Here is a 27,272-nt window from a genome sequence, read left to right as displayed (position 1 = left end):
CATCACCATCTGGAATCCGATGCCCTCTTCTGGTGTGTCTGAAGACAGCGACAGTGTAGTCATATAAAATAAGTAAATAAATGAATATTTTTAAAAACAGAAATATTAAACGACATTTTACAGAAAATTATTCAAGGGAAGAGTTGAGGCTCTTCCTGGCCTCACTGCTCTGCATGCCTTGTTTAGTTAGTGTCCCAAGTGAACATCCCTAGGACCATTGTCATGTCAACGAAGGGTTCCCAAGAACCCTTAGCTTCTCCTCCCTCTCACCTCCCAGGGAGCCCCACTTACAGCACAATGAGGGTGAGGATGAAAAAGAAGTGCACGCTTCCAATGAGGTTCTGGTAGATCCAGACGACCCACAGGTAGCCAGGCCTGTGACTCAGGGTGTCGATCCAGCTGTAGATGGACTGGATGAAGGAAGGCAGACCTCGGAATGGGCCACAGTCAGCCGAAGGCTTCAGTCTGAGGACAAAACCAGAAAACCACCTGCTGCATGAGACTCCAATGCAGGCATTTCAGAGTCAAGGAGTCCCTTCTGGGCTTGGGCTCTAGACACAGAAAATCTTGCCTGCTCTCCCCACATGCTACTTCTGTGGAAAGCATTCTCACTCAGCCTTGCCTGGTGTTACCTGCCGTCTGAGGACCAGCTCTCAGAGCAGTGGTATCACCTGCCACAGAGGCCAATCCAGACTCCAGACAATGATCTAGCAGTATCTTGGGAGCAATCAGAGTTTTTCTTAGCAATGAGATTTAAGACCCACCGAGAGGGAAGCTTTTTAGCTATGGAAGCCATGTGTGACATTATGTTCAGATGCCGTCAGTGGTTACAAATGAGTAGAAACTGGAAGATTAAGGAGGGGTTGGGCTGTGTGTGTGGAGAGATAGCTCAGTGGTCGTGGCTAAGAGCACTGACTGCAGGCTGGAGAAATGGCTCAGTGGTTAAGAGCAGTGACTGCTTTTCCAGAGGTCCTGAGATCAATTCTCAGCAATCACAGGGTGGCTCACAACCATCTGTAATGGGATCCAGGCTCTCTTCTGGTGTGTCTGAAGACATCGACAGTGTACTCACATACATAAAATAAATAAATGCATTTTTTTGAAGAAGAGGAGGAGGAGAATGTGGAAATAGAAATGACAAAAGAAGTTAGAATTGGGACAGGATAAGGGACTCAGAGGTTCCGAACACTTGCTACTCTTTCAGAGGATCAGGGTTCAGTTTCCAGTACCCACATAGTGACTGAAAACCATCTATAGCAGTTCTAGGAAATCTGAGGCCCTTGTTTGTTCTCTGCAGGCACCAGGCAAACACATGGTGCAGGCATATATAATAAAGCTTATTTAGATGAACTGTGAACCATGGAATGATGGACAGAAATGTGGGCCTCAGAAAGGAAAGAGATGAGGGACCAGCAGCAACCGGGGGTGTCTAGGATGCTTAGAGTTGACCTTGGAGTTGAGACTCCAATGGGGAGAGCCCTTCGGAAAGAGGACCCAGGCTGTATGGAAAGGGACTTGTTGTGCCCTAGAAATGGGGCAGGAGCTTTGGGGCTAAAGTGAGATGGTGCCCAAGGGAGAAGCCAGCTCAGCCAGGACCTCTGGTTCATTTCAGTCGAGTTTCCTTCTCTTTGTGGAGGAAGTGGCCTCTCCCAGTTTGGGAAGCTTGACTACTTGGCAGAAATGAGGAAATAGCTCCTAAATGTGTAGGATGTATAGAATACATCCAGGTGAGAATTATTCCCTCCCTTAGTCCTTGCATCTGCGGACTCCCCCAGACACATGAGCTGAGCTCTGTACTAAGCCCAGTTTCTATCCTGATGTTTACATCTGAGAGTCTCACTGACCCTGGGAAGACTTTCTTTTTCAGGACTAGCCTAGGAAGCATGACTTCTTATGTGACAAATATTCAAACCACAGCTGACAGCACAGCCACCTCTTTTGACCGGCTTTCATGGTTGGAGCATGTTCCCAGGCTCCAGTCACCCCATGGTCAGGATCTCAAAGACCTATAATAGCCCCCATGACTGTAGAATTTTCTAAAGAGACCCAGAGTGGCCATCCCTAGCCTTGCTACCTTGCCTCGTATGTTCCTTACCTTAGAAGCTGCAGTAAAGGGTCTTGCCCTTCATTCCACCTCCCTCCTGACTACCCTGACTTTCCCTCATGTGACCCTGCACAGCATGGAGAACCTTCCCTTCTAGGGAACTGTGAGTAACAAACAGTGATTTAGGTGGCAATTGTCTTCATATCTGGACGATAAAACCACGTTTAAAAACAGACATCTATCCATGCCATTACTAAAACCTCAGCCAAGGCCATAGTCCCTACCTCCAGATGGTGATAGCCAGGGTGCACAGCACTCCCGTGAAGGACGGGAAGAAGAGCAAAAAAATGAAGAAGGTTATCATCTGTGAGGCCCGCCAGGCCTTGCTTGGAGGCTGGAAGTTCATCATCAGGCTGACCTGAGGAGAGAAATGGAATCCCTTCCACTCGTGGCCCCAGAACAGACCCTGGGACCTCATCGAATGCCAACTCTCCCACCATCTCCTTACAGCTTTCCAGTTTTTGGCTTCCTGACCCCCTCCCCATAGCCCTCTCCCAGCTGGGATGCCCCCTACAATCCCCGCCAGGTCATAAGCTACCAAAGGAAAATAATTGGTTGCAACCTGGGTCCAACTCACATTTTTGACATAAAACATAATGAAGAGAGTGATCATTTGGATAAAAGGCAGCAGAGGGCAGAAGAAAATTCCAAGCCTGTGAGGAAAACAGGAGTGTCAGAGACCTGGGGATACACCAGGAGAACATGGTGCAGAGACAAGGGAGAGAAAAGTGTCTCCCTAAAATTCATATATGAAGACTTAACTAACACACAGAGACACAGACACACAGACACACAGACACACACACACACACACACACACACACACACACACACACCACAGTACCTCACAACATGATTGGATTTAGAGGGAGAGTTGCTCAAACAGGAATTAAGTTAGACTGGGGTAGGCTCGTGGTCACTATGATAGGCTCTAAGTCGATATGAGTGTTGTCCTTAGGAGAAGTGAGGAGGACTCAAAACTGTGTGAAGACACAGGGAAAGTGAGGCCAGCTGTAAACTAGAAAGAGAAATCCTGACCTTGTGGGCTTTGGAAGGAACCACTTGCCAATCCCATGACTGTGGTATTTCATCATGGTAAGTGTTCCTTTATATGTGTGATGTCATGGGAGACTAATGCAGAGGGAGATTGTTTGAATAACAGTAGACCAGAGAAGTCTCACTATGGCTGTTCCCTTTTCAGATCTGGGAAGGCTTTGCAGAGAGAAAGAGAGAACATCCCTCTAACCCACCACAGAGCCACTAAACCATCAGAGGCCCTTCAAAGTGCCCTAATCTAGTGTGTCTCAAATGTGAGGTCATCCTTCCCATGTGTGGCCCCCATCCTTTCCATGGTATGTGAAGGGCCCCGCAGGGACTAGGCAATAAAGTACACTGAGTTACACTTTGGTCTTTGCTTTCCAACTTTCTTGCCGTATTCCCAAGGAAGCTTGGTGCCAGGATGACTTTAATGCCCAACACCTGCCAGTCCACACACGTTGTGGTTTGCCCTGAAGTTATCTGTATTTTGATGCTAATTCCACTCCCCCAAGGACAGCTGCCTAGTCACTACTCAGTAATCAGGTGACTTCACCAGAACCTTCTCCCCATTGAATCTGTAAAGTACAGGTGAGGGCAGGAACAGGATAGAAGGAGGCCTGTCATTGGAGGAGAAAGAAGGTGGGCGGGAGAGAAGTTTGAAGGAAGAGGAGGAACTAGGAAAAAGAAGAGAGACAGGAGACAGAGAGAGGGTGAGAAGCCATGGTAGGTGATGTTAAGATTCTGCTCTGTGTATTTACAGGTTGTTATTAATGTTCTCAAGGGATGGATGGTACCGGGCTTTGTATGTTTATATGTTTGTATTTGATCTAAGATTACTGTGTTGTGTGTTCTTTTATGTGATGGTTTGAGTGTAGGAAAGTGTGCAGCGGCAGGAGACAATGGGCCGCCACGGAGTTGGGATGTGATTCCGCCAAGATATCTAGCAGATATCTTGGGGTACCGCACTGCAGACCTAGCAGGGTAAAAGACACCTATACATTTTTATTTTTATAATTTTACAACAACACACACACTTTAAATTTTTTTTAAATTTTTATCTATTTGTGTATAGCATATGGGTGTACAATGAGTGCACACATATGTGTGCAGAATCAAAGAAGGACATTGGGTGTCCTGCCCCGTCATTCTTCGTCTTACTCTTTTGAGACAGGGGAGGGGTTCTCCCACCAAACATGGGCCTAGGCTGGTGGCCAGCAATATCCCCAACAATCTTCCCGTCTCCCTGCAACCCAGCCCTACGGCTGTAGTGTCCCATGTGGCCATAATGGTTTATATGTGGGTGCTAAGATGTGAACTCAGGTCCTTATGCCTACCCGGCAAAAGCATTCCTACTCACTGGAACACCTCCCCCACCCACACGCCTTTAAGGAGCAGTCTTTAAACTGACAGTCTCAGAAGACAAGAGCACATAGTCAGGGTCTAAGGCCTGTTTGGGACAGGATTGCTTCAATTTTCCCAATAAATTGTGATTTATATAATCTAGCAATAGCTTTCCATTTATGAGAGTAAAATAAAGATGGTTTAAAATATATGTGAGTGGTTTCTTGCCTTGTGTGTGTATTAGAAATGAAACGCATCTCTAAAGAGTCAAAGCTAACTTGGAGGGGACATTCAAGGACAGGGAGATGAAGAGCAGCAGCAATGTCAAGGGGAAAGGAGATTAATGAAAGCAGAAAGGTTAAATGTCATGAGGTGTGGGAGGGCAAAGGAGAGGCAGGATAAAAAGAATAATAACTAAAATAAAGACCTGAAAAAGTCTTATGGAAGATGACTACTGCAAAAGCTTCTAAACTATAAGCAAACACAAGTTTAAAAAGAGTTGAAGTGGAGTTACCTTGTAATGAGGTGGCAATGCCTCTACTAAACACCACAGAACAACAAATAAAGAGCCCCACTGGAGTCCCCTGGACACCCCCAATATTACAGGCTATTGCCAGTGCCCTTGGTCACTTTCCAGAGATTGGTGGTAAGATCCTATTGCTGAAGACATCACAGAACATGGAGAGATGGAGCTGGTGCTCACCTGGAAGGTTCGTCTTTACTGCTAATGTTCCTAGTGCTAGAAAGCGCTATGCAGGCTCCTGAACGAGAAAAGCAATCACCAGTCTCCCCCAACTGTGGGCCCTGGAAGCTACAATAATGCCTGGCCTGGCATGTGTATGGATGCCCATTGGTACAACAGTGGCACAACTGTTATAGAAGTAACCAACCACTCTCTGCTTGGACTCCAGGTCTGCCCACAAGGTGAAACCCATCCCTGGAACTTGTATTTGCAGCTAAGAGCATGTGACTAGGCAGATCAGAGCTCCAACTACTACTATCACTCTGATAAATGGGCACTGTGTTGAGTCCTAACGATTTACTGTTCTACCCATAATTGGGGCATCTCTCAAATCTCACAGAGAAGCTTCTTTTTGCAGTTATGGTGATTAACAGAGACCCACAACTGGTCAAGGTACAGAGAATAAAAGACTTCGGAGTGCTTTACCCTAAATGGGACATCTGTATCCCATCCCCTTCTTCCAAGGCTCAGGGGTAATTGTGCTAAGGTGAGTAGAAAGAGCCAGGGACAGTGGATGACCACAATGAAACAGTGTTTTTCTGATATACCAGGGCAGGCAGTTGCACATATGAACTCACAACAGTTGTGACAACACACACAAGACCTACACAAGCTCAAGCCAGATAAAATCTCAGCATGGAGAAGGGAAGCTGGCATGAAGTCCCACTCTTAGCTGAGGAGCAAGTGGAAATGGATAGCTCCCAGGAGATGGAGAGTCAAGCTTCTTTAAGGGATAGCCCCTAGTAGGTCTTAGCATGTTCCATTGGTTAGCCACGCATGCAAGTGTACATAGGAAGTCTTTATAAGACTGGACAGGCTTTGCTTTTTCTTAGAAAAAATAAGGACGCAAAGTAGGGTAGGTATGGAATGGGGGTTGACCCTGAGAGGAGGTGGAGGAAGAAAGTGAAAGTTATCGAGATACAACATGAAATTCTCAAAGAAGTAATACAACTTTTATGTATTTTGTATATTTGAGTAAATATTTTATGGATTAGAGTAAAAAGAAGCAATGAATTTAAAAGAATGAATTTACATGATGGTTCGGGTGATGTGTAGATGTTCTAACAAGCTGGTAGGTGGCAGTGCTGTGTGAAGGCTGGGGCTGGGAAGCTTATTTTCCTTACCTCAGCCATCATGCCCAGCACACCCTCCTTGGTTATCACATTGTTTTCTCTAAAAACCAGTCCTTAAAGACAGTTTTCACAGTTGGGGGATGTAGCTCAGAAATAGAGCCCTTGCCTAGCCAGCACAAGTACCTGGGCTTGATCTCAGTATTGAAAAATATGGCGGGTGGGATGGGGAGGATATCCTAAAATCTAAAAAGGCTAAATCTGTGATTTGTATGGAGGAAGAAAAAAATACCATCTTCAACTGTGCTCATCAATAGGAAGCTCAAAAAATTCCAGAAAATAGAATGGCTGAGTCCAGACACAGTGGCACACACCTTTAATCCCAGCACTTGGGAGACAGAGGAGGGTGGATCTCTGTGAGTTCAAGGACATAGTGAGTTCCAGGTCAGCCAGGTTATAAAATGAGACATGGTCTCAATCAATCAATCAATCATCAATCATAATGGCCAACGTGTGTGTGTGTGCGCGAGTGTGCACATTGTCTTCTCTAAGGACACATCCCCAAAGGCAGATACACATGTAGAGATCAGAGGTCAAATTTAGGCATTGTCCTCAGACATCCTCTATCTTCAAGGCAAGACCTCTCATCTGCTTTTTAAGTGCAACACTCCTTGCTTGCCACTTACATTTGGGGGTGGGGTGGAGGGTATCTTCAAATGGTTGGCAGTTGGAAAGCCTAGGCTTGGGATTTCAAGGCTGGGCCAAGGTAAACACTCCTTAAATGGTCCTATGTTATTTTTACCCAGGTTAGGTAAGTTACCACCATTTCTTTTTTTTTTTTTTTTTTTTTTTTTGTGGTTCTTTTTTTTTTTGGAGCTGGGGACCGAACCGAGGGCCTTGCGCTTCCTAGGTAAGCGCTCTACCACTGAGCTAAATCCCCAGCCCCCACCATTTCTATTTTTTCAGTAGGTTTTTTTTTTTTAATCTGTTATTCTAGGAATCGTAAGCTCCATCAGTACAGGCCCATTCCCTTCTTCTTCCTCTTCTGACAGAGCAGGCTGGCACTTCACATGAACCTAAGGCACCATTCTCTGAGTTTTTCCCTTCCTTCTTATACTTTTCTTTATCCAGTTCAGGAAATTCTTCTCTCCAATGCTTCAACATATGAAGAACTCTACCCTTGTTTTTTTTTGTTTTTTTTTTTGTTTTTGTTTTTTTTTGTTTTTGACAACAATGTCAACTGCATGTAGGGCAATCTTTAGGTGCTTTGGTTTTACTATGATAACATGTATGGAGTGCTCTCTTTTGAAGAGCACATCATGAGTAGCTTTAATTGTCAACTTGATATAGCCTGGAGTCATCTGAGAGGCAAGCCTCAACTAAAGGGTATGCCTGTGTGGTATTGTCTTGATTGGTAATTGATACAGGAGGGCCCAGTCCACTGTGGGCAGCACCATCCTTAGGTATAAGAAAGCTAGCTATCATGATCCTTAACCACAATCTTTGTGTCCTTAACAGACAAACATTTATCTGTATAGCCACAGGTAAGTGTAGTTTTCTCCCTTCTTTAAAGAAACTTCTCTTTGCAACACATGGAGATTGCTACAGAAAACTACAACTAATCAAGCTGCAGAGTTGTGGAGGTCAGTTCCAATAGGTATGTCTACAAAACACTCCTATACCTAAGGCTCAGGATATGTTGCAGAAGATCAGGGGAAAGATTGTAAGAGCCAAATGATCAGGGAGTGTGCTGCTGTGATATTGTGTCTCTCAGTAATGTTAGAAGATACACTCAAATAGATCTTACATAAAACTCTGGTATTGACTTCATCATGTTAAAATAATAAAGTAAGGAAAGACTCTCGGGATGCTCTAAGGTTTCTAAGTGTGCCTGCATGAAAGGAGGGATGCCTGGAGCTAGGAGGGATATCTCAGTTGTTATCATGCATGAGGACCTGGGTTTTATCCCCAGAACCACCAAAAAAAAAAAAAAAAAAAAAAAAAAAAAAAAAAAAAAAAAAAAAAAAAAAAACAGAACAGAATGGAATTCCATGATACAACTATACAACTCTCTGGCCATCTTTAAAAATCTAATCCAGGGAGGGAGGATGGGAGAGAGGAAGGCAGAGGAGAGAGGGACAGAAGGAAGGAGAGAGGAGAGGGGCGGAGGGAGGGGGAGGGAGGGGGGAGAGAGAAAACCTTTAGAACAGGAATAAGAAACAAGCAGTCCTCCACCTTCATTCTCTCTGTGAAGATTTGAGTGCAGTTAAGTTTTCCACTGAGAGAGAAAGGTAAATTCACTGAAAAAAGACAAACCAATATTGGGGACTCTGGGGAGTAAAGAGTGGAGTCTGGATCACAGCAGAAATACTACAGTTCAAGGCCAGATCTTTGAAGAGAATTTTATTTGAAATCTCCTGTGTTTTAAGTATTAGTGATTGGCTTGGGCATGGTGGAAGGCAGGGAGAGGTGTACGTATCTCTGTGAGTTCCAGGCCAGCTTGGTCTACAGATTCAGTTCTGGGTCTGGTCTCCATATATATATATATATGGAGAGATGGCTCAGTAATTAAGAATATCGACTGCTCTTTCAAAAGACCCAGGTTCAATTTCCTATATGGCCTATATGGCTTCTGATAACCATCTGTAACTCCAGTTCCAGGGCATCTGATGCCCTCTTCTGTCCTCTGCAGGCAATGTGCAACATGGCATACATACATTCAGGAAAAACACCCACATACATAACATAAAATAAAAAGTATTGTCAATTGATTTACCGATTTGGAACACTATGACAAAACACCTTTAGCTGGCTAACTTTAGAACAATATAGATTTATTGCTAAAATTTTAAGAGACCCAAAGTCCAAGGGCTGGCAAGAATCAATCCAGTGAAACTCACTTCTTGGCTCATGGATGGAACTTTCTTTCTTTTTTTTTTTTTTTGACCCTTTAAAAGTATAATTTTATTTATTTGGATCTCATTGAGAACTCCAGATTACCTTGATCTAATGGATGGAACTTTCTAATTATCCTCACATGATAGAAGGATCCAGAAGTCTCTCTTGGCCCCCTTTTAGAAGGGCCCATTAATGGTGGCTCCACTTTAAGGCCAAATCTTCCCCTAATACTATCACATTGGTCATTCTGTTTCAGTGTAAGAATTACATGGAGGAGCGTAATTGGTAAAGTGCTCATCTAGGAAGGAAGGAAGGAGGGAAGGAAGGAAGGAAGGAAGGAAGGGAGGAAGGAAGGAAGGAAGGAGGGAAGGAAGGAAGGAAGGAGGGAAGGAAGGAAGGAAGGAAGGAGGGAAGGAAGGAAGGAAGGAGGGAAGGAAGGAAGGAAGGAGGGAAGGAAGGAAGGAAGGAAGGAAGGAAGGAGGGAAGGAAGGAAGGAAGGAAGGAGAAAGTGAGAGTTCAAGCCCTAGAACCTATATTTAAAGCCAAGCATGGTAGCACTGAACCTGGATGGGTAGAGATGAAGACTCTCAACGATCCCCTGCCTGCCTCACCTACTGGGTGAGTTCCAGTGAGAGAACATACCTTAAAAAAAATTTTTTTTAAAAAGTTGGACAGTTTGTGAAGCATAAGACTTCCCTCTAGTCTCCACATGTATGCACACATACATGTATCTACACACATATGAACAAGCTCACACTCATGTGTACGGACTACGGACACACAGAGAGACTCAGAGAAAGCTTTTTAGGGAGAGACAAATGTTCTACACTATAGGGAATAATCCAGGGTTTTGCAGGGGCAGGGGTGGAAGTTGGGGGGTATAATGGGGGAGGGTGTAATGGGAAAAGGGGTGTAAACAAATCAGGGCTATAGCTGCCCATGGTTTGTAGGTCTTCAGGTTGCTTCCCTGCCGTAAACTGACTCTCATCTAACATCATCAGAGTTTCCTGAAGGCAAAGAATAATCTAGAACATACACTATGTTCCCAGCTTTCAGACTAGCTGTGTTTACTGTCACCTATGTATATTTTTAAACAACAGATCAGGGACCAAAAACCAAAACTTCCAAGTCCACCCCCAGGCGGGAAGTGACTGAGGTACTCCACACTGCACTGCAAAACTTACCAGGCCAGAGTTTGTGCATAGATCAGTTCTAGAACATTCCTGGCAATGTCAAACTCCTGTAAGCTGAGACTGGTGATGAATTTCATCCCAATGAGCCTGTGAAAATGTACTGGGTTATTACTCAAGTGACAATTCAGAGACCTCCACCAATCAGGACGAACAGTAGCAGGGGATCCTCCATAGTTAAGAATGAAGCTGCAGGTCCCAGAGCAAACACTGAAGCCCCAAGTCTACAACAAGTTCTCCAGCAGTGCAGATAACCTAGGGAGGTGCAGGCCTAACACAAGGAAGGCAGGCAGGGAACTACTGCGATCAATGTAAACAACTCTAGAGGACGCCTAGTTGGCCTGCCTACTTTCTGGTCCATCCATTCTTTGCTTGTTAGTTTCTGTTTTCCCCCATGAAGCAGATAAACTGAGCACCTCTGACACAAATGTATTTTTAATTTTTTTTTTTTTTTTGGTGCTGAGGATGGGGCCTGGGGTCACGCATATGCTAAGCCTGTCCTCTGCACTGAGGCACAGTAAGCTGGGCAACAGTCTGTGTTCTGGGAAGAAGAAAACAGGCTCACTATGTACTTTGGGGAAACTTGATCCTTTCCTTGTTTTCCTAAATGATACTTTTGTTAAGTCTTTGAGACTACCACACCACACATTTTTTTTTTTTTTTTTGGTTCTTTTTTTCGGAGCTGGGGACCGAACCCAGGGCCTTGCGCTTCCTAGGCAAGCGCTCTACCACTGAGCTAAATCCCCAACCCCAACACACCACACATTTTGATCATATTACCTTCCCCCTCCTCTCATTTCCATCCTTTCCACCATCACCACTCCACCCATCCAACTCTCTCTTGCTGTCAAGTCCAGCTTGTGTTGCTCAACTGCTCTTGGGAGTGGGCCCTGCCCTGCCCCCGCCCTGACATGTGGTTCACCTACCAGAGTCCTTTGTTGGGGGTGGAGGTGGGGTTGGGTTTGGGTTTTTGAGACAAGGTTTCTCTATGTAGCCCTGGCTGTAACTATCTCTGTAGACCTGGCTGCTCTCGAACTCACAGAGCTCCGCCTGCCTGGGCCTCTGGAGTGCTGGGATTAAAGGCCTGTGCCACCACTGCCTGGCTCGCATTCTTCTTTAATAACACTTGCTTTTTTTTCTCTTCTCTTACTATGATCGTTTTAACTCTTTGCTCATGTGTCTGATATGTGTATGTGTGTATCTGCACATTTATGTGCGTGCACACATGGCACAGTGTGCATATAGAAATCACAGAACCATATTGGGTATTAGCCCTCACATTCTCCCTTGTTTGAGATGGGTCTTTTGATGAGTAGTTGGGGGGCAGGGCTCCTCCTGTCTCCCATTGGGAGCACTGAGATTATATATGTGCTACCACGACTGGCTTTATGTGGCTTCTGGGGATTTGAACTGAGGTCCTCATGCTTGTTTGATAAATATTTCACTCACTGAGCCATCTCTTCAGCCAGATTTCATTATACAGGGGAGTTTATATCTCCCCCCAAATCTGTTAAGAACACAAGTGCTTCTCCCCTTTATGTTCAGGTTCTGGGCAGAAGCAGAAATAAAATCAAGTTTGTATAGAACTTCAGCTTCCCCACAGAGAAAACCTGGCATTATATCATGGTATTTCATTCTAGAGAAACTGGAGGCAACACAGGAGTGTCCAAGACTGGGATGTTGCTCAGTTGGAGAGAAGGCACAAGTCCCAGAACTTGGGTTACAGCCTCAGGAAAAGCAACACCTAGAAAGAAGAGGGGTGCGCACATCAAATGACTACAAAGTGAATGAATACAAATGAAGCGGAAGCCACACAGGACTCGGGAATGGCTTGGTAGTGGGGTGCTCACTTAGCACCCTAAGGCCTTGGGTCTCTCCCCCCCCCCAGCACTGCAAAACATAAAAATAAAAGAGAACCACATCTGGTCAATGTTCACAGTGCCTCAGTCCTGTACATAGACCTAAAATAAACACCAGTGACTCAATTATCTTAAAACAATGAGCTAGGTTTGTCTGCTGCACAAAAAGCATCGTCTGCAAGGATCCTACTGACCTTAAACAAGGATCCTTATGCTCTGTGTAGCAGAACCATAGGAAGTGCATTTTTGGGGGATTATAGAGTGTGATATGCACATGTGTGGCAATGTGTATGTAGAGAGAAATCTGGGAGTGAATTCAGTCTAGCTGGGTGTGGTGGTACACATCTAAGTGCTGGGGTGGTGCCACAGCACTTGAGGCTGAGGCAGGAGGTTTGCTGTGAGTCCAAGGCAGGCCTGTGCTACGTAGCAAGTCTCTGTTTCAAATATGGAGTGATCCACACTGGAATAGCAAAATCATCTACAGCAGACACGGATTTTAGCGTGGGCTGGAGAGAGGGTTCAACTGTTAAGAGTATTGGACGCCATTGAGAAAGATCCAAGTTGAGTTCCCAGGACTCTCACTGAGTGGCTCACAACTGCCAGTTAACTCCAGTTCTGGGGAATTTGACATCTTCTTTGGGTGCTTTTTAAACAAATAAAAAAGCCTTCAACAATAATACATGTGTGGTTGGAGATCCCGCTCAGTGGTACAGTGACTGCCCAGCTTTCAGAAGCCCTAATTTCCATTTCCGAATCACAGACAAAAAGACAATGGGATAGACAGATTCCAAGTGGCTCCGTTTCTGTTTTATTTCTGGAATTTTTGTCCAAAGAGAAGGTTGGACAGAGCTAACCTAAACCCACTGAACTGTTAGGTTGAGGTGGAATGCAGTTGAGTTAGGAGAGAACAATGCTGTAGGAAATGCACAGCAGGAAGAGCAACCCCCCCCACTCTCCCCCACTCCCCCACCCCCACACTCCCCAACCCCCTCACACTCCTCCACCCGCACACTCTCCCACCCCCCACTCCCACACTCCCCCAACCCCACACTCCCCCCCACTCCTCCCCACTCCCCCCAACACACACACTTTCTGCTCAGCCAGGAATCAGGTTCTGGTTACAGTGCCATTCACAACTGACTAACATTTACCTTCTCAGAAACTCCCCCAGTAAGGAGTCGGCCAAGGAGAACACGAAGTCCATGAGAAGGAGACGGTAGATGTCCTGGCCAATGAGGGTCTCCCAGCACTGGAAGGCAGACACAAATCAGAATCAGGGCTGGTGGCCCAGATCAGAACTCATATGGGCTCAAATTGACCACACCCTCTGTACCCAGAAAAGGAAATTTAACCTGCAAAACCAGCCATTTGTGTGTGCGTGCACGTGTGCACTTTCTGTACTTCCCCCCATACCCCTTACTGCTCACATGTACCACAGTCTTCCCATCTCATAAGCTCTCCTTCTAAGATATTTCATGTATGCTCTGTCCCTTCTAGACCCTGTTTCTCCACCAGGGCTAAGCATTTTCTTCAGGAGAGTAAGAAGCTTGGAGGGGTAAGAATGTCCCTCTTCTTTCTCTTATTGACTCCTATGTGTACAAAAAATTGGAACTTGCAAGTAATGAAAATGTTATTTTAAAAAGTGACTGGAGGGTTTCACAAGTTGGTGTGAGTTGGTAGACAGCAACCTCTACAGGGAGTCAGAACTATGAGTGGACATACCGGCTGGCATCTTCCATTTTAGCTGAGGGAGAAGGAAGCTTTCCATATATAGCCTAAGGAGTCATGGATGGATGGATGAATAGATGGATGAGTAGAAGAGTGGGAAGATGGTAGGTGAAGGAAGAAATATGGATAGATGGAAGAGTGAATGGATGCATTGGAAAATGCCTGGATAAATGAATTTATGGAAAGATACATGGATAGGTGGGTGGATGGATGGATGGATGATGGATGGATGGATGGATGGATGGATGGATGAATATTGGGTGGACAGATGATAGTTGAATAAGTGAATCACCGGGCTAATGGATGGAGAGATAGATACATAAATAAATGAATAGACAGATGGAAGAATGAATGAGTGGACAGAAGCACAACATGATTTTTTTCTAACATCCTAACTTGAAAAGGTTTTGAACATTTTTGATGATTAGGATTAGGGGAAAATAATTGTTATACAAATAATTTGAGTCCAAACACAGCAATATTTTTGGCCAGTGTGAATCCCCAGGGACCCAGTGTGCCCTAGAACTGGAAGGAGTCAGAGAAATAAGAGATTTCTTACTCTGTCACAACCTAGAAGCTGTATGATACAGAGGGGGGCATTTTGCTTTTTTTTTTTTTTTCTCACAGGAAATTAGTGGTAGAAGGAGAGGCATTCCAAGGAGAAAGCCTTGGAACCAACAGGGTGAGCTCTTTTGAGGCCACAAAGTGCACCACTGTGAGATGCAAGAATCAGAAACCCATGGTCTGAGGCAGGAGAAGGAGAAAAGCCTTGTTGAGCGTGTGAGAGGGACAGTCAGGGTTAGGATGTGGCTGTGCAAATGAGCTACATGTCTGCATATCATCAGAACCCATAGTGTCTAGGGTATGGACAAAACTCACCAAACCTTAAGGGGGATCTTGTGCCCAACCTCAGGCTATTTGGAAAGATTAGCATCGAAGGTTTGGTCTATTGTATGCCCACCAGCGGTTGGTCACAGTACTCACACTACCCCTGATATTGAGTACTACCTGTCTTACCGATATTAAGACTGAAGCTAAAGAGACTGAGTGTATTTGATAGGCAGTTCAGCTTTGCCACAGAGCCCTCCTGCTTTATGCTGTCCTCCAGACCAGCTTCTTTCCTCTCCTCTTCCCAAAATGAGGTGTGATGCCTGTCAGGAAACTCAAAGTCTCCTTGGTGATTGAAGGCCAAGACTCAAGGCAAAACTCAAGGCAGAACAGATTAACACATAAATCTCACCTCTTCGCCAGACAGGGCCACGATGTTGAGCCAATAGTAACAAAGAATTCCAACAATGGAGATCTTCAGAAAGATGTTTCTAAATAACAGAAGAAAAGAGAGCTCTGATCACCCTTGTTGGTCACCCTCATTGGTAGTCTCCTGTTTCCCGTAGCCATTCGGTAGGACACACGTTACTGCCTACCTAGCTCCAAGGCTGGATAAGCCCATGAGATGAGTTTTAGAAGGTGAACCATGAGTAGATGTGCCATGTGTCAGTTCTAGCCTTGAACACTGCATGCTACCCTGATTGCTGCCAGACATACTGTCCTCCTTTGCAAAGGCAGGAGGCACTATCTTAGATGTGCATTGACGCCTCAACCTGGTCCTTTGGTGATTAACATGCACACAACCCTCTCTCCAGTCTACAATGTATGTGTAATACCAGCAAGAAGTAAACCTGTGTGCCTCAGGCCACCAAGACTCAGACAGGATTGTTACTGCAGCAAAACTTAGTCTGTTCTGACTAATACACTCTTCTATTGACCCTGCAAATGAGCCAGTTTCTCTCCCATTACAGTAATAAGAACTGTGTTTAATATTTATTTACAGAATATTTACCCAAGATGCTCTACTGAGGCGAGGCCCTTAATGAATCATCTCCCTTAAATTGGTAACTCTATCACAGGTACCCAAACTTCAAGTGTGGCAGTAAACTCTAATATTTACCCCTCATGCATGCCTAATGTATCCGGTACCTTTCTCATTGCTGTAACCAAATATCTGGTAAGAAGTGAGCTAAAGAAGTTTTTGTTTTGTTTTGTTTGGCTCACAGTTTGCGGGTGAAGTCCGCCATCACAGAAGGGAAGGCGAGGCAGCAGGAACACAAAGTGAAGGCGAGGCCACTGGTTGCATCGCGCACACAGTCGGGAAGTAAAGACAGATGAAGCCTGTACTTAGTTTATTCTTTGCTTTCCATTCAGTCTGGGATCCTAGCCCTCAGTAATGGGGGTGTACACAGTTGGGGTGGGTCTTCCCACTTCCAGTACCCTAATCTAGAAATTCCTTTACAGATGTGCCCACAGATGTGTCTGCTAAATGATTATAGATTCTGTCCAGTTGATAATCAATATTAGCCATCACTGTAGGATGATGTCATTATGCAGGTGAAGGCAGGTAGAAGGCAGAACGAGGCCTGTCATTGAATGAGAAGGAAGGATGGGCGGGAGAAAAGTTTGAGAGGAGGAAGAGGAGGTTGGGAGAGGAGAGAGCAGCCGAGAGAGCATGGAGGCAGATGTTAAGATTCCTCTGTGCATTTACAGGTTGGTATGAATATTCTTAAGGGATGGATGTGTACAGGATTTTGTATGTCTAGATGAGCAAATTATATCTTATCAATTGGATCAGAGGTTATTGTGCTGTGTGTTCTTTCATGTGGCGATTTAATTGAGTTCAAAAGAGTGTGTGGTGACTGGACACACTGGGCCACCACAGAGTTGGGATGTGTATGTCTGTCATGGTGGCACCCTGCCTTAGGAACTAGATGGGTAGAGAGATTGTTGCCAGGCTCAGAAAGTAGCCATTGGCAGTGTGATATGGGTTGGAACAAAGCAGGTAAGACGCTTTGATGACTGAGATGAAAATCTCTAACAGATGTTATGTGGCCACACGGTTCCGGCACTAGTACAGGGTAAAAGAAACCACTTATTTTCATTTTACTACAACACATCACACCCAAGATATGTGGGTGGATTGGGAGAAATAATAGTGGTACAAGAGTCATTTATGGTTAGAAGTTTTGTAATGTAAGTTGAAAGTGATCAACTCATAGATTTATTGAGTCAGTCATTCACTAATTATTCTTGAGCATCTTGTATGCCCCAGGTACTGTAAATAATAAAACAATTTTGCCATATTCTCTCTCTCTCTCTCTCTCTCTCTCTCTCTCTCTCTCTCTCTCTGTGTGTGTGTGTGTGTGTGAGTGTGTGTGAGTGTGTGTGTGTGTGTGTGTGTGAGAGAGAGAGAGAGACAGAGATAGAGACAAAGAGTCAGACACATGTGCATACTGCTGGGAGAGATAATAGATAAATTACTACAAAGTGACAGAAAATGAAAATGTAAGGAATAAGGGCAGTAGGGAAGAACTCCATGAAGGGACAACACTCGAGTGGAAGCAAAAATGAAGTCAGGAATTGAGCTCCAGGGCTGTATGTGGGAGGAGACTTTCAGGCAGAGAGAACAGCTAGAGCAGAGGTAGCTATGGAGAGGACCTGTCTGAGAACACCTTGGGAGGTCAGTGCGGGGCATGATGAGGAGACAGACAGAAAAGGAGGCTGGCACATGGTCCTCGGGTCACAGGGAGGACTGTAGAGGTGATCAGTGAGGACACTGTGCAGATCCATGGTTAGAGCCAGGAAGAAGTTGCAAGGACTGACATAAACTGGGCAGCTTTGGTCTTGTTCATCAAACACATCTTTTTACATACGAACTGGTATCACCAGGGAGTGCTGGCTTTGAGCCAGTGAGTCTCCAAGAACATCGTCCCTTCTGTTTTGATGGATGAATTACAAAAATATGCCTTCTCCTGCATGATGCAGTGGATACCCAGGGTTTCTTAGTCAGGACCCCTGTACAGTGGCTCTGCTTGAGGGTTAGGTTAATCCCTGGATCAGCCCTGTTTGAGTTCCTGTCCTGACTTCCTTTAGTGATGAACAGCAATGCGGAAGTGAAAGCCCAACAAACCCTTTCCTCCCCACTTGCTCATGGCCTCAGTGTTTCATCACAACAATAAAAACCCAGCGAGGCAGCTGTTACCCTGTCATGTGACACATGATTCCTGGAATGCCTTCCTTCTTGAGCAGAACTTTGACATTTGAATGGAACTCCTTCTAGCTCCGGGAAATGAACTAAAACCAGGCATAACACACCTACCGGATCAAGAGGACGTAGACTTCCTGTCTCGGTATCTCATACCTCTCCACCAGGCGGAACATGGAGTAGAAGCGAGGAACAGCCAGGTTGATGCAGGATACAACGAAGGGCAGTAACAACACCGCCCCGGGGTTCTTGTGCGTCTTCAGGAACTGCAGGGTTGGAGAATAAGCCTGAGAGGTCCCCAGAGCTATGGACCCTCTCCACACACTCGGAGGTCTGGAGTAGAGAACCCCATACACAGTTCCTTGAAGGCATATTGAGTCTCAGAGAGGTAAATACATTTTCCCAGAGTCACCCAGCAAGGAAGCACAAGATCAGAACAGTGTGCTGACCCAATCTGTATCCACTTATAGAGGTGTTGAAAGCACCTCTGACCTCTTAGGAATTCTTTGGAACCCTCATATTATGGGTAGGATAGGACATTAGAGGTGTGTGTGTGTGTGTGTGTGTGTGTGTGTGTGTGTGTGTGTGTGTGAGAGAGAGAGAGAGAGAGAGAGAGAGAGAGAAAGAGCGAGAAAGAGAGAGAGAGTGTGTGTGTGTATTTGGTCCCTAGCTAGTAATGTATTACAGGGGACCTAGCTAGTAATGTATTACAGGGGGCCAGCTTTGAAGGTCAAAAACCAGCCTCCAGTGCCTCCCACATTCTCTGCTTCCTGACCCATCAAGAGGGCCCACCTACTCCCACCTATGCTAACCCATGCCCAGCAATTATGTCTCCCCTCCAAGATGGACTGGCATCCCCTAAAACTGTGAGCCAAGTTACATCCTTCCTCCCTCGCACTGCTTCTGTCAGATCATTGAGGAAGTTGGCTGGCATGTCTGGGTCCTAATGCTGCCTCTCTATCCTATACTGGTCGGCTGAGGGGGAACTTGGGTACTTGGCATCTGAGCCATGGGAGATCCCTCAAGCCACAGAGACTCACTAGAGTTCAGCTAGATGAAGTAAAGCCAAGCTCAGCTACAGGAAGCTGTGGTCACCAGTGACTGACAGTCACTGGGGTTGTGTCAACAGCTGATCCTGCTCAGTGTAGCGCAGGTGCCTAGGCCCAGGGCTTCAGAGTCTCTCAGTAGCAGCCCTGCACTTCACTTCAGGGCAGATATGGGAGGTAGAGCTCAGCCACAGCTTCCATCCCAGGGTGGCCAAAGGCGGACCTCTAAGGACTGTGACTCAGTTTCCCCTCCTTCAAGTCAGACATTAATATGGCCAATGTCAACCCTTCAGACTTGCGTAATCCCATACCCATAGTTTTTTTTTTTTTTTTTTTTTTTTTTTATTAACTTGAGTATTTCTTATATACATTTCAAGTGTTATTCCCTTTCCCGGTTTCCGGACAAACATCACCCTCCCCCCTCCCCTTCCTTATGGGTGTTCCCCTCCCAAACCTCCCCCCATTGCCACCCTCCCCGCATAGTCTAGTTCACTGGGGGTTCAGTCTTAGCAGGACCCAGGGCTTCCCCTTCCACTGGTGCTCTTACTAGGATATTCATTGTTACCTATGGGGACAGAGTCCAGGGTCAGTCCATGTATAGTCTTTAGGTAGTGGCTTAGTCCCTGGAAGCTCTGGTTGCTTGACATTGTTGTACTTTTGGGGTCTCGAGCACCTTCAAGCTCTTCCAGTTCTTTCTCTGATTCCTTCAACGGGGGACCTATTCTCAGTTCAGTGGTTTGCTGCTGGCATTCGCCTCTGTATTTGCTGTATTCTGGCTGTGTCTCTCAGGAGCGATCTACATCCGGCTCCTGTCTGTCTGCACTTCTTTGCTTCATCCATCTTGTCTAATTGGGTGGCTGTATATGTATGGGCCACCTGTGGGGCAGGCTCTGAATGGGTGTTCCTTCAGTCTCTGTTTTAATCTTTGCCTCTCCCTTCCCTGCCAAGGGTATTCTTTTTCCTCATTTAAAGAAGGAGTGAAGCATTCACATTTTGATCATCCGTCTTGAGTTTCATGTGTTCTAGGCATCTAGGGTAATTCAAGCATTTGGGCTAATAGCCACTTATCAATGAGTGCATACCATGTATGTCTTTCTGTGAGTGGGTTAGCTCACTCAGGATGATATTTTCCAGTTCCAACCATTTGCTTACGAATTTCATAAACTCGTTGTTTTTGATAGCTGAGTAATATTCCATTGTGTAGATGTACCACATTTTCTGTATCCATTCCTCTGTTGAAGGGCATCTGGGTTCTTTCCAGTTTCTGGCTATTATAAATAAGGCTGCGATGAACATAGTGGAGCACGTGTCTCTTTTATATGTTGAGGCATCTTTTGGGTATATGCCCAAGAGAGGTATGGCTGGATCCTCAGGCAGTTCAATGTCCAATTTTCTGAGGAACCTCCAGACTGATTTCCAGAATGGTTTTACCAGTCTGCAATCCCACCAACAATGGAGGAGTGTTCCTCTTTCTCCACATCCTCGCCAGCATCTGCTGTCACCTGAGTTTTTGATCTTAGCCATTCTCACTGGTGTGAGGTGAAATCTCAGGGTTGTTTTGATTTGCATTTCCCTTATGACTAAAGATGTTGAACATTTCTTTAGGTGTTTCTCAGCCATTCGGCATTCCTCAGCTGTGAATTCTTTGTTTAGCTCTGAACCCCATTTTTAATAGGGTTATTTGTTTCCCTGCGGTCTAACTTCTTGAGTTCTTTGTATATTTTGGATATAAGGCCTCTATCTGTTATAGGATTGGTAAAGATCTTTTCCCAATCTGTTGGTTGCCGTTTTGTCCTAACCACAGTGTCCTTTGCCTTACAGAAGCTTTGCAGTTTTATGAGATCCCATTTGTCGATTCTTGATCTTAGAGCATAAGCCATTGGTGTTTTGTTCAGGAAATTTTTTCCAGTGCCCATGTGTTCCAGATGCTTCCCTAGTTTTTCTTCTATTAGTTTGAGTGTGTCTGGTTTGATGTGGAGGTCCTTGATCCACTTGGACTTAAGCTTTGTACAGGGTGATAAGCATGGATCGATCTGCATTCTTCTACATGTTGCCCTCCAGTTGAACCAGCACCATTTGCTGAAAATGCTATCTTTATTCCATTGGATGGTTTTGGCTCCTTTGTCAAAAATCAAGTGACCATAGGTGTGTGGGTTCATTTCTGGGTCTTCAATTCTATTCCATTGGTCTATCTGTCTGTCTCTGTACCAATACCATGCAGTTTTTATCACTATTGCTCTGTAATACTGCTTGAGTTCAGGGATAGTGATTCCCCCTGAAGTCCTCTTATTGTTGAGGATAGCTTTAGCTATCCTGGGTTTTTTGTTATTCCAGATGAATTTGCAAATTGTTCTGTCTAACTCTTTGAAGAATTGGATTGGTATTTTGATGGGGATTGCATTGAATCTGTAGATTGCTTTTGGTAAAATGGCCATTTTTACTATATTAATCCTGCCAATCCATGAGCATGGGAGATCTTTCCATCTTCTGAGGTCTTCTTCAATTTCTTTCCTCAGTGTCTTGAAGTTCTTATTGTACAGATCTTTTACTTGCTTGGTTAAAGTCACACCGAGGTACTTTATATTATTTGGGTCTATTATGAAGGGTGTCGTTTCCCTAATTTCTTTCTCGGCTTGTTTCTCTTTTGTATAGAGGAAGGCAACTGATTTATTTGAGTTAATTTTATACCCAGCCACTTTGCTGAAGTTGTTTATCAGCTTTAGTAGTTCTCTGGTGGAACTTTTGGGATCACTTAAATATACTATCATGTCGTCTGCAAATAGTGATATTTTGACCTCTTCTTTTCCGATCTGTATCCCCTTGATCTCCTTTTGTTGTCTGATTGCTCTGGCTAGAACTTCAAGAACTATATTGAATAAGTAGGGAGAGAGTGGGCAGCCTTGTCTAGTCCCTGATTTTAGTGGGATTGCTTCAAGTTTCTCTCCATTTAGTTTAATGTTAGCAACTGGTTTGCTGTATATGGCTTTTACTATGTTTAGGTATGGGCCTTGAATACCTATTCTTTCCAGGACTTTTATCATGAAGGGGTGTTGAATTTTGTCAAATGCTTTCTCAGCATCTAATGAAATGATCATGTGGTTCTGTTCTTTCAGTTTGTTTATATGATGGATCACGTTGATGGTTTTCCTTATATTAAACCATCCCTGCATGCCTGGGATGAAGCCTACTTGATCATGGTGGATGATTGTTTTGATGTGCTCTTGAATTCGGTTTGCCAGAATTTTATTGAGTATTTTTGCGTCGATATTCATAAGGGAAATTGGTCTGAAGTTCTCTTTCTTTGTTGTGTCTTTGTGTGGTTTAGGTATAAGAGTAATTGTGGCTTCATAGAAGGAATTCGGTAGGGCTCCATCTGTTTCAATTTTGTGGAATAGTTTGGATAATATTGGTATAAGGTTTTCTATGAAGGTTTGATAGAATTCTGCACTAAACCCATCTGGACCTGGGCTCTTTTTGGTTGGGAGACCTTTAATGACTGCTTCTATTTCCTTAGGAGTTATGGGGTTGTTTAACTGGTTTATCTGTTCCTGATTTAACTTCGATACCTGGTATCTGTCTAGGAAATTGTCCATTTCCTGAAGATTTTCAAGTTTTGTTGAATATAGGTTTTTATAGTAAGATCTGATGATTTTTTGAATTTCCTCTGAATCTGTAGTTATGTCTCCCTTTTCATTTCTGATTTTGTTAATTTGGACGCACTCTCTGTGTCCTCTCGTTAGTCTGGCTAAGGGTTTATCTATCTTGTTGATTTTCTCAAAGAACCAACTTTTGGTTCTGTTGATTCTTTCTATGGTCCTTTTTGTTTCTACTTGGTTGATTTCAGCTCTGAGTTTGATTATTTCCTGCCTTCTACTCCTCCTGGGTGTATTTGCTTCTTTTTCTTCTAGAGCTTTTAGGTGTGCTGTCAAGCTGCTGACATATGCTCTTTCCTGTTTCTTTCTGCAGGCACTCAGCGCTATGAGTTTTCCTCTTAGCACAGCTTTCATTGTGTCCCATAAGTTTGGGTATGTTGTACCTTCATTTTCATTAAATTCTAAAAAGTTTTTAATTTCTTTCTTTATTTCTTCCTTGACCAGGTTATCATTGAGTAGAGCATTGTTCAATTTCCACGTATATGTGGGCATTCTTCCCTTATTGTTATTGAAGACCAGTTTTAGGCCGTGGTGGTCCGATAGCACGCATGGGATTATTTCTATCTTTCTGTACCTGTTGAGGCCCGTTTTTTGACCAATTATATGGTCAATTTTGGAGAAAGTACCATGAGGAGCTGAGAAGAAGGTATATCCTTTTGCTTTAGGATAGAATGTTCTATAAATATCCGTTAAGTCCATTTGGCTCATGACTTCTCTTAGTCTGTCTACATCTCTGTTTAATTTCTGTTTCCATGATCTGTCCATTGATGAGAGTGGGGTGTTGAAATCTCCCACTATTATTGTGTGAGGTGCAATGTGTGTTTTGAGCTTTAGTAAGGTTTCTTTTACATATGTAGGTGCCCTTGTATTTGGGGCATAGATATTTAGGATTGAGACTTCATCTTGGTGGATTTTTCCTTCGATGAATATGAAGTGTCCTTCCTTATCTTTTTTGATGACTTTTAGTTGAAAATTGATTTTATTTGATATTAGAATGGCTACTCCAGCTTGCTTCTTCTGACCATTTGCTTGGAAAATTGTTTTCCAGCCTTTCACTCTGAGGTAATGTCTGTCTTTGTCTCTGAGGTGTGTTTCCTGTAGGCAGCAGAATGCAGGGTCCTCGTTGCGTATCCAGTTTGTTAATCTATGTCTTTTTATTGGGGAGTTGAGGCCATTGATATTGAGAGATATTAAGGAATAGTGATTATTGCTTCCCGTTATATTCATATTTGGAAGTGAGGTTATGTTTGTGTGCTTTCATTCTCTTTGTTTTGTTGCCAAGATGATTAGTTTCTCGCTTCTAGGGTATAGCTTGCCTCCTTATGTTGGGCTTTACCCTTTATTATCCTTTGTAGTGCTGGACTTGTAGAAAGATATTGTGTAAATTTGGTTTTGTCATGGAATATCTTGGTTTCTCCATCTATGTTAATTGAGAGTTTTGCAGGATACAGTAACCTGGGCTGGCATTTGTGTTCTCTTAGGGTCTGTATGACATCTGTCCAGGATCTTCTGGCCTTCATAGTTTCTGGCGAAAAGTCTGGTGTGATTCTGATAGGTCTGCCTTTATATGTTACTTGACCTTTTTCCCTTACTGCTTTTAATATTCTTTCTTTATTTTGTGCGTTTGGTGTTTTGACAATTATGTGACGGGAGGTGTTTCTTTTCTGGTCCAATCTATTTGGAGTTCTGTAGGCTTCTTGTATGCCTATGGGTATCTCTTTTTTTAGGTTAGGGAAGTTTTCTTCTATGATTTTGTTGAAGATATTTACTGGTCCTTTGAGCTGGGAGTCTTCACTCTCTTCTATACCTATTATCCTTAGGTTTGATCTTCTCATTGAGTCCTGGATTTCCTGTATGTTTTGGACCAGTAGCTTTTTCCACTTTACATTATCTTTGACAGTTGAGTCAATGATTTCTATGGAATCTTCTGCTCCCGAGATTCTCTCTTCCATCTCTTGAATTCTGTTGGTGAAGCTTGTATCTACAGCTCCTTGTCTTTTCTTTTGATTTTCTATGTCCAGGGTTGTTTCCATGTGTTCTTTCTTGATTGCTTCTATTTCCATTTTTAATTCCTTCAACTGTTTGATTGTGTTTTCCTGGAATTCTTTCAGGGATTTTTGCGATTCCTCTCTGTAGGCTTCTACTTGTTCTCTAAGGGAGTTCTTTATGTCTTTCTTGAAGTTCTCCAGCATCATGATCAAATATGATTTTGAAACTAGGTCTTGCTTTTCTGGTGTGTTTGGATATTCCGTGTTTGCTTTGGTGGGAGAATTGGGCTCCGATGATGCCATGTAGTCTTGGTTTCTGTTGCTTGGGTTCCTGTGCTTGCCTCTCGCCATCAGATTATCTCTAGTGTTACTTTGTTCTGCTATTTCTGACAGTGGCTAGACTGTCCTATAACCTGTGTGTCAGGAGTGCCGTAGACCTGTTTTCCTGTTTTCTTTCAGCCAGTTATGGGGACAGAGTGTTCTGCTTTCGGGCGTGTAGTTTTTCCTCTCTACAGGTCTTCAGCTGTTCCTGTGGGCCTGTGTCTTGAGTTCACCAGGCAGGTTTCTTGCAGGGGAAAAATTGGTCCTACCTGCGGTTCCAAGGCTCAAGTTTGCTCGTGGGGTACTGCCTAAGTCCTCTCCGCTGTGGCAGCAACCGGGAAAATCTGTGCCGCTCCTTCCGGGAGCCTCTGTGCACCAGGGTTTCAGATGACGTTTGGTGTTTTCCTCTGGCGCCTGGATGTGCACAGAGTGCAGTCTCTTCTGGTTTCCCAGGCGTGTCCGCCTCTCTGAAGGTTCAGCTCTTCCTCCCACGGGATTTGGTTGCAGAGAACTGTTTATCCGGTCTGTTTCCTTCAGGTTCCGGCAGTGTCTCAGGCGCAGGGGTCCTGCCGCTCCCGGGCCCTCCCCTATGGGAACCCAGAGGCCTTATACAGTTGCCTCTTGGGCCAGGGATGTGGGCAGGGGTGGGCAGTATTGGTGGTCTCCTCCGCTCTGCAGCCTCAGGAGTGCCCACCTGATCAGGCGGTGAGGTCTCTCTCCCAAGGGGTTTGGGAGCAGAGAGCTGCTGCGGTCCGGGATCCGCCGGTGTGGGACTTCCGGTAAACACAGGAAGTGCCCGGCCTTAGAGGAATTTTGCCTCTGTGTGTCCTGAGTTCACCAGGCAGGTTTCTTGCAGGGGAAAAGTTGGTCCTACCTGCAGTTCCAAGGCTCAAGTTTGCTCGTGGGGTACTGCCTAAGTCCTCTCCGCTGTGGCAGCAACCGGGAAGATCTGCGCCGCTCTTTCCGGGAGCCTCCGTGCACCAGGGTTTCAGATGACGTTTGGTGTTTTCCTCTGGCGCCTGGATGTGCACAGAGTGCAGTCTCTTCTGGTTTCCCAGGCGTGTTCGCCTCTCTGAAGGTTCAGCTCTCCCTCCCACGGGATTTGGGTGCAGAGAACTGTTTATCCGGTCTGTTTCCTTCAGGTTCCGGCAGTGTCTCAGGCGCAGGGGTCCTGCCGCTCCCGGGCCCTCCCCCACGGGAGCCCAGAGGCCTTATACAGTTTCCTCTTGGGCCAGGGATGTGGGCAGGGGTGGGCAGTGTTGGTGGTCTCCTCCGCTCTGCAGCCTCAGGAGTGCCCACCTGATCAGGCGGTGGGGTCTCTCTCCCACGGGGTTTGGGAGCAGAGAGCTGCTATACCCATAGTTTTTAAACGAGGGGAGAAACATTGGGGTCAAGGAAGATTAAGCCATTCAGGGAGTTTACCCATCTGTTAGACTTACAGAGTGTCTACTCTGTTGGGTGTCATGGGGGCATGTGGACAGAATCCTATGCTGAGTGCCTATAATCTGGCTGAGGCAGGAGGATAAGGAATTTAAGGCTAGCTTCTGTTGTATAGCAAGACTTTGTCTCAAGAAAGCAGAAGGAAAGCAAAACGAAGAAACAGAATTGAGAACTGGATCCCAGCTCTCAGTGGAAGACCCATCTCCACAGGAGCCTAGTACACTCTGCCCTGTGGTGAGCATTACACCACAGGGCTCCTAAGTGCAGATCTGGGCACGAGGAGAGGATTGGTTCTACAGTTTGAAGCAAGGCTTTGTGGGTGCAGCTGCTGCTGGCCACAGGGCCCAGCTGGAGGCCTTGATTCTGCATTTGCCCAGCAGCCTCCCAGTCCTCCCCAGCTCTCTCTGCTCTGGCCCTTAGGGTTACCTCAGAGTTATACTCAGCCAAGTAATATACAGCTACACAGCAGGCTGCGGTTATTCCAGTAGAGACGAGCCAGGCGGCTACGTGAACAGAAAATCGGGTCAGCTTCTGGTTGAGTGTGAGCCTGTCGTTCTCCTGGCGGATCTCAGACAGGTTCTCCTGCAAGTGCCAGACAATCAATGGGACCCACTGCCCCTTCCCTGCTTGTCAGCAGAGACCCACAGGAATACGGGGCCAGCCCAGGCCATACATGAGCTGCAGGGTAAATCTGTGCTGCAAATCTGCAAGGTGGATCATGGGAGACCAAGAGGGAACCTCAGGACAGACAGCAGAGAAACACAAGGGCTTCAAAGTCCATTTCTATCTTAGAGGAACAGAGAGACATAGGGGGTCCA

At 45.0% G+C, this 27,272-nt stretch overlaps 1 protein-coding gene across 5 annotated transcripts in view; it reads right to left on the bottom strand.

Annotated features, from left to right (window-relative positions):
• Positions 1–27,272, bottom strand: part of Tmc5 (transmembrane channel-like 5) — an 84,547-nt gene that overhangs the window by 7,782 nt on the left and 49,493 nt on the right. For all 5 annotated transcript variants that reach the window (XM_087577192.1, XM_087577196.1, NM_001401626.2 and 2 more), the window contains 8 exon segments: positions 26,881–27,036; positions 18,121–18,272; positions 15,211–15,289; positions 13,394–13,491; positions 10,378–10,473; positions 2,682–2,757; positions 2,329–2,462; positions 292–465 (listed from right to left, as the gene is read on the bottom strand). In XM_087577192.1, the coding sequence (XP_087433318.1) occupies positions 292–465; positions 2,329–2,462; positions 2,682–2,757; positions 10,378–10,473; positions 13,394–13,491; positions 15,211–15,289; positions 18,121–18,272; positions 26,881–27,036 (965 nt within the window).

Source organism: Rattus norvegicus, chromosome 1 (genome assembly GCF_021556685.1).
Source record: "Rattus norvegicus strain SHRSP/BbbUtx chromosome 1, alternate assembly SHRSP_T2T, whole genome shotgun sequence".
Lineage (NCBI taxonomy): Eukaryota > Metazoa > Chordata > Mammalia > Rodentia > Muridae > Rattus > Rattus norvegicus.
This window is presented reverse-complemented; position numbering and strand designations above follow the sequence as displayed.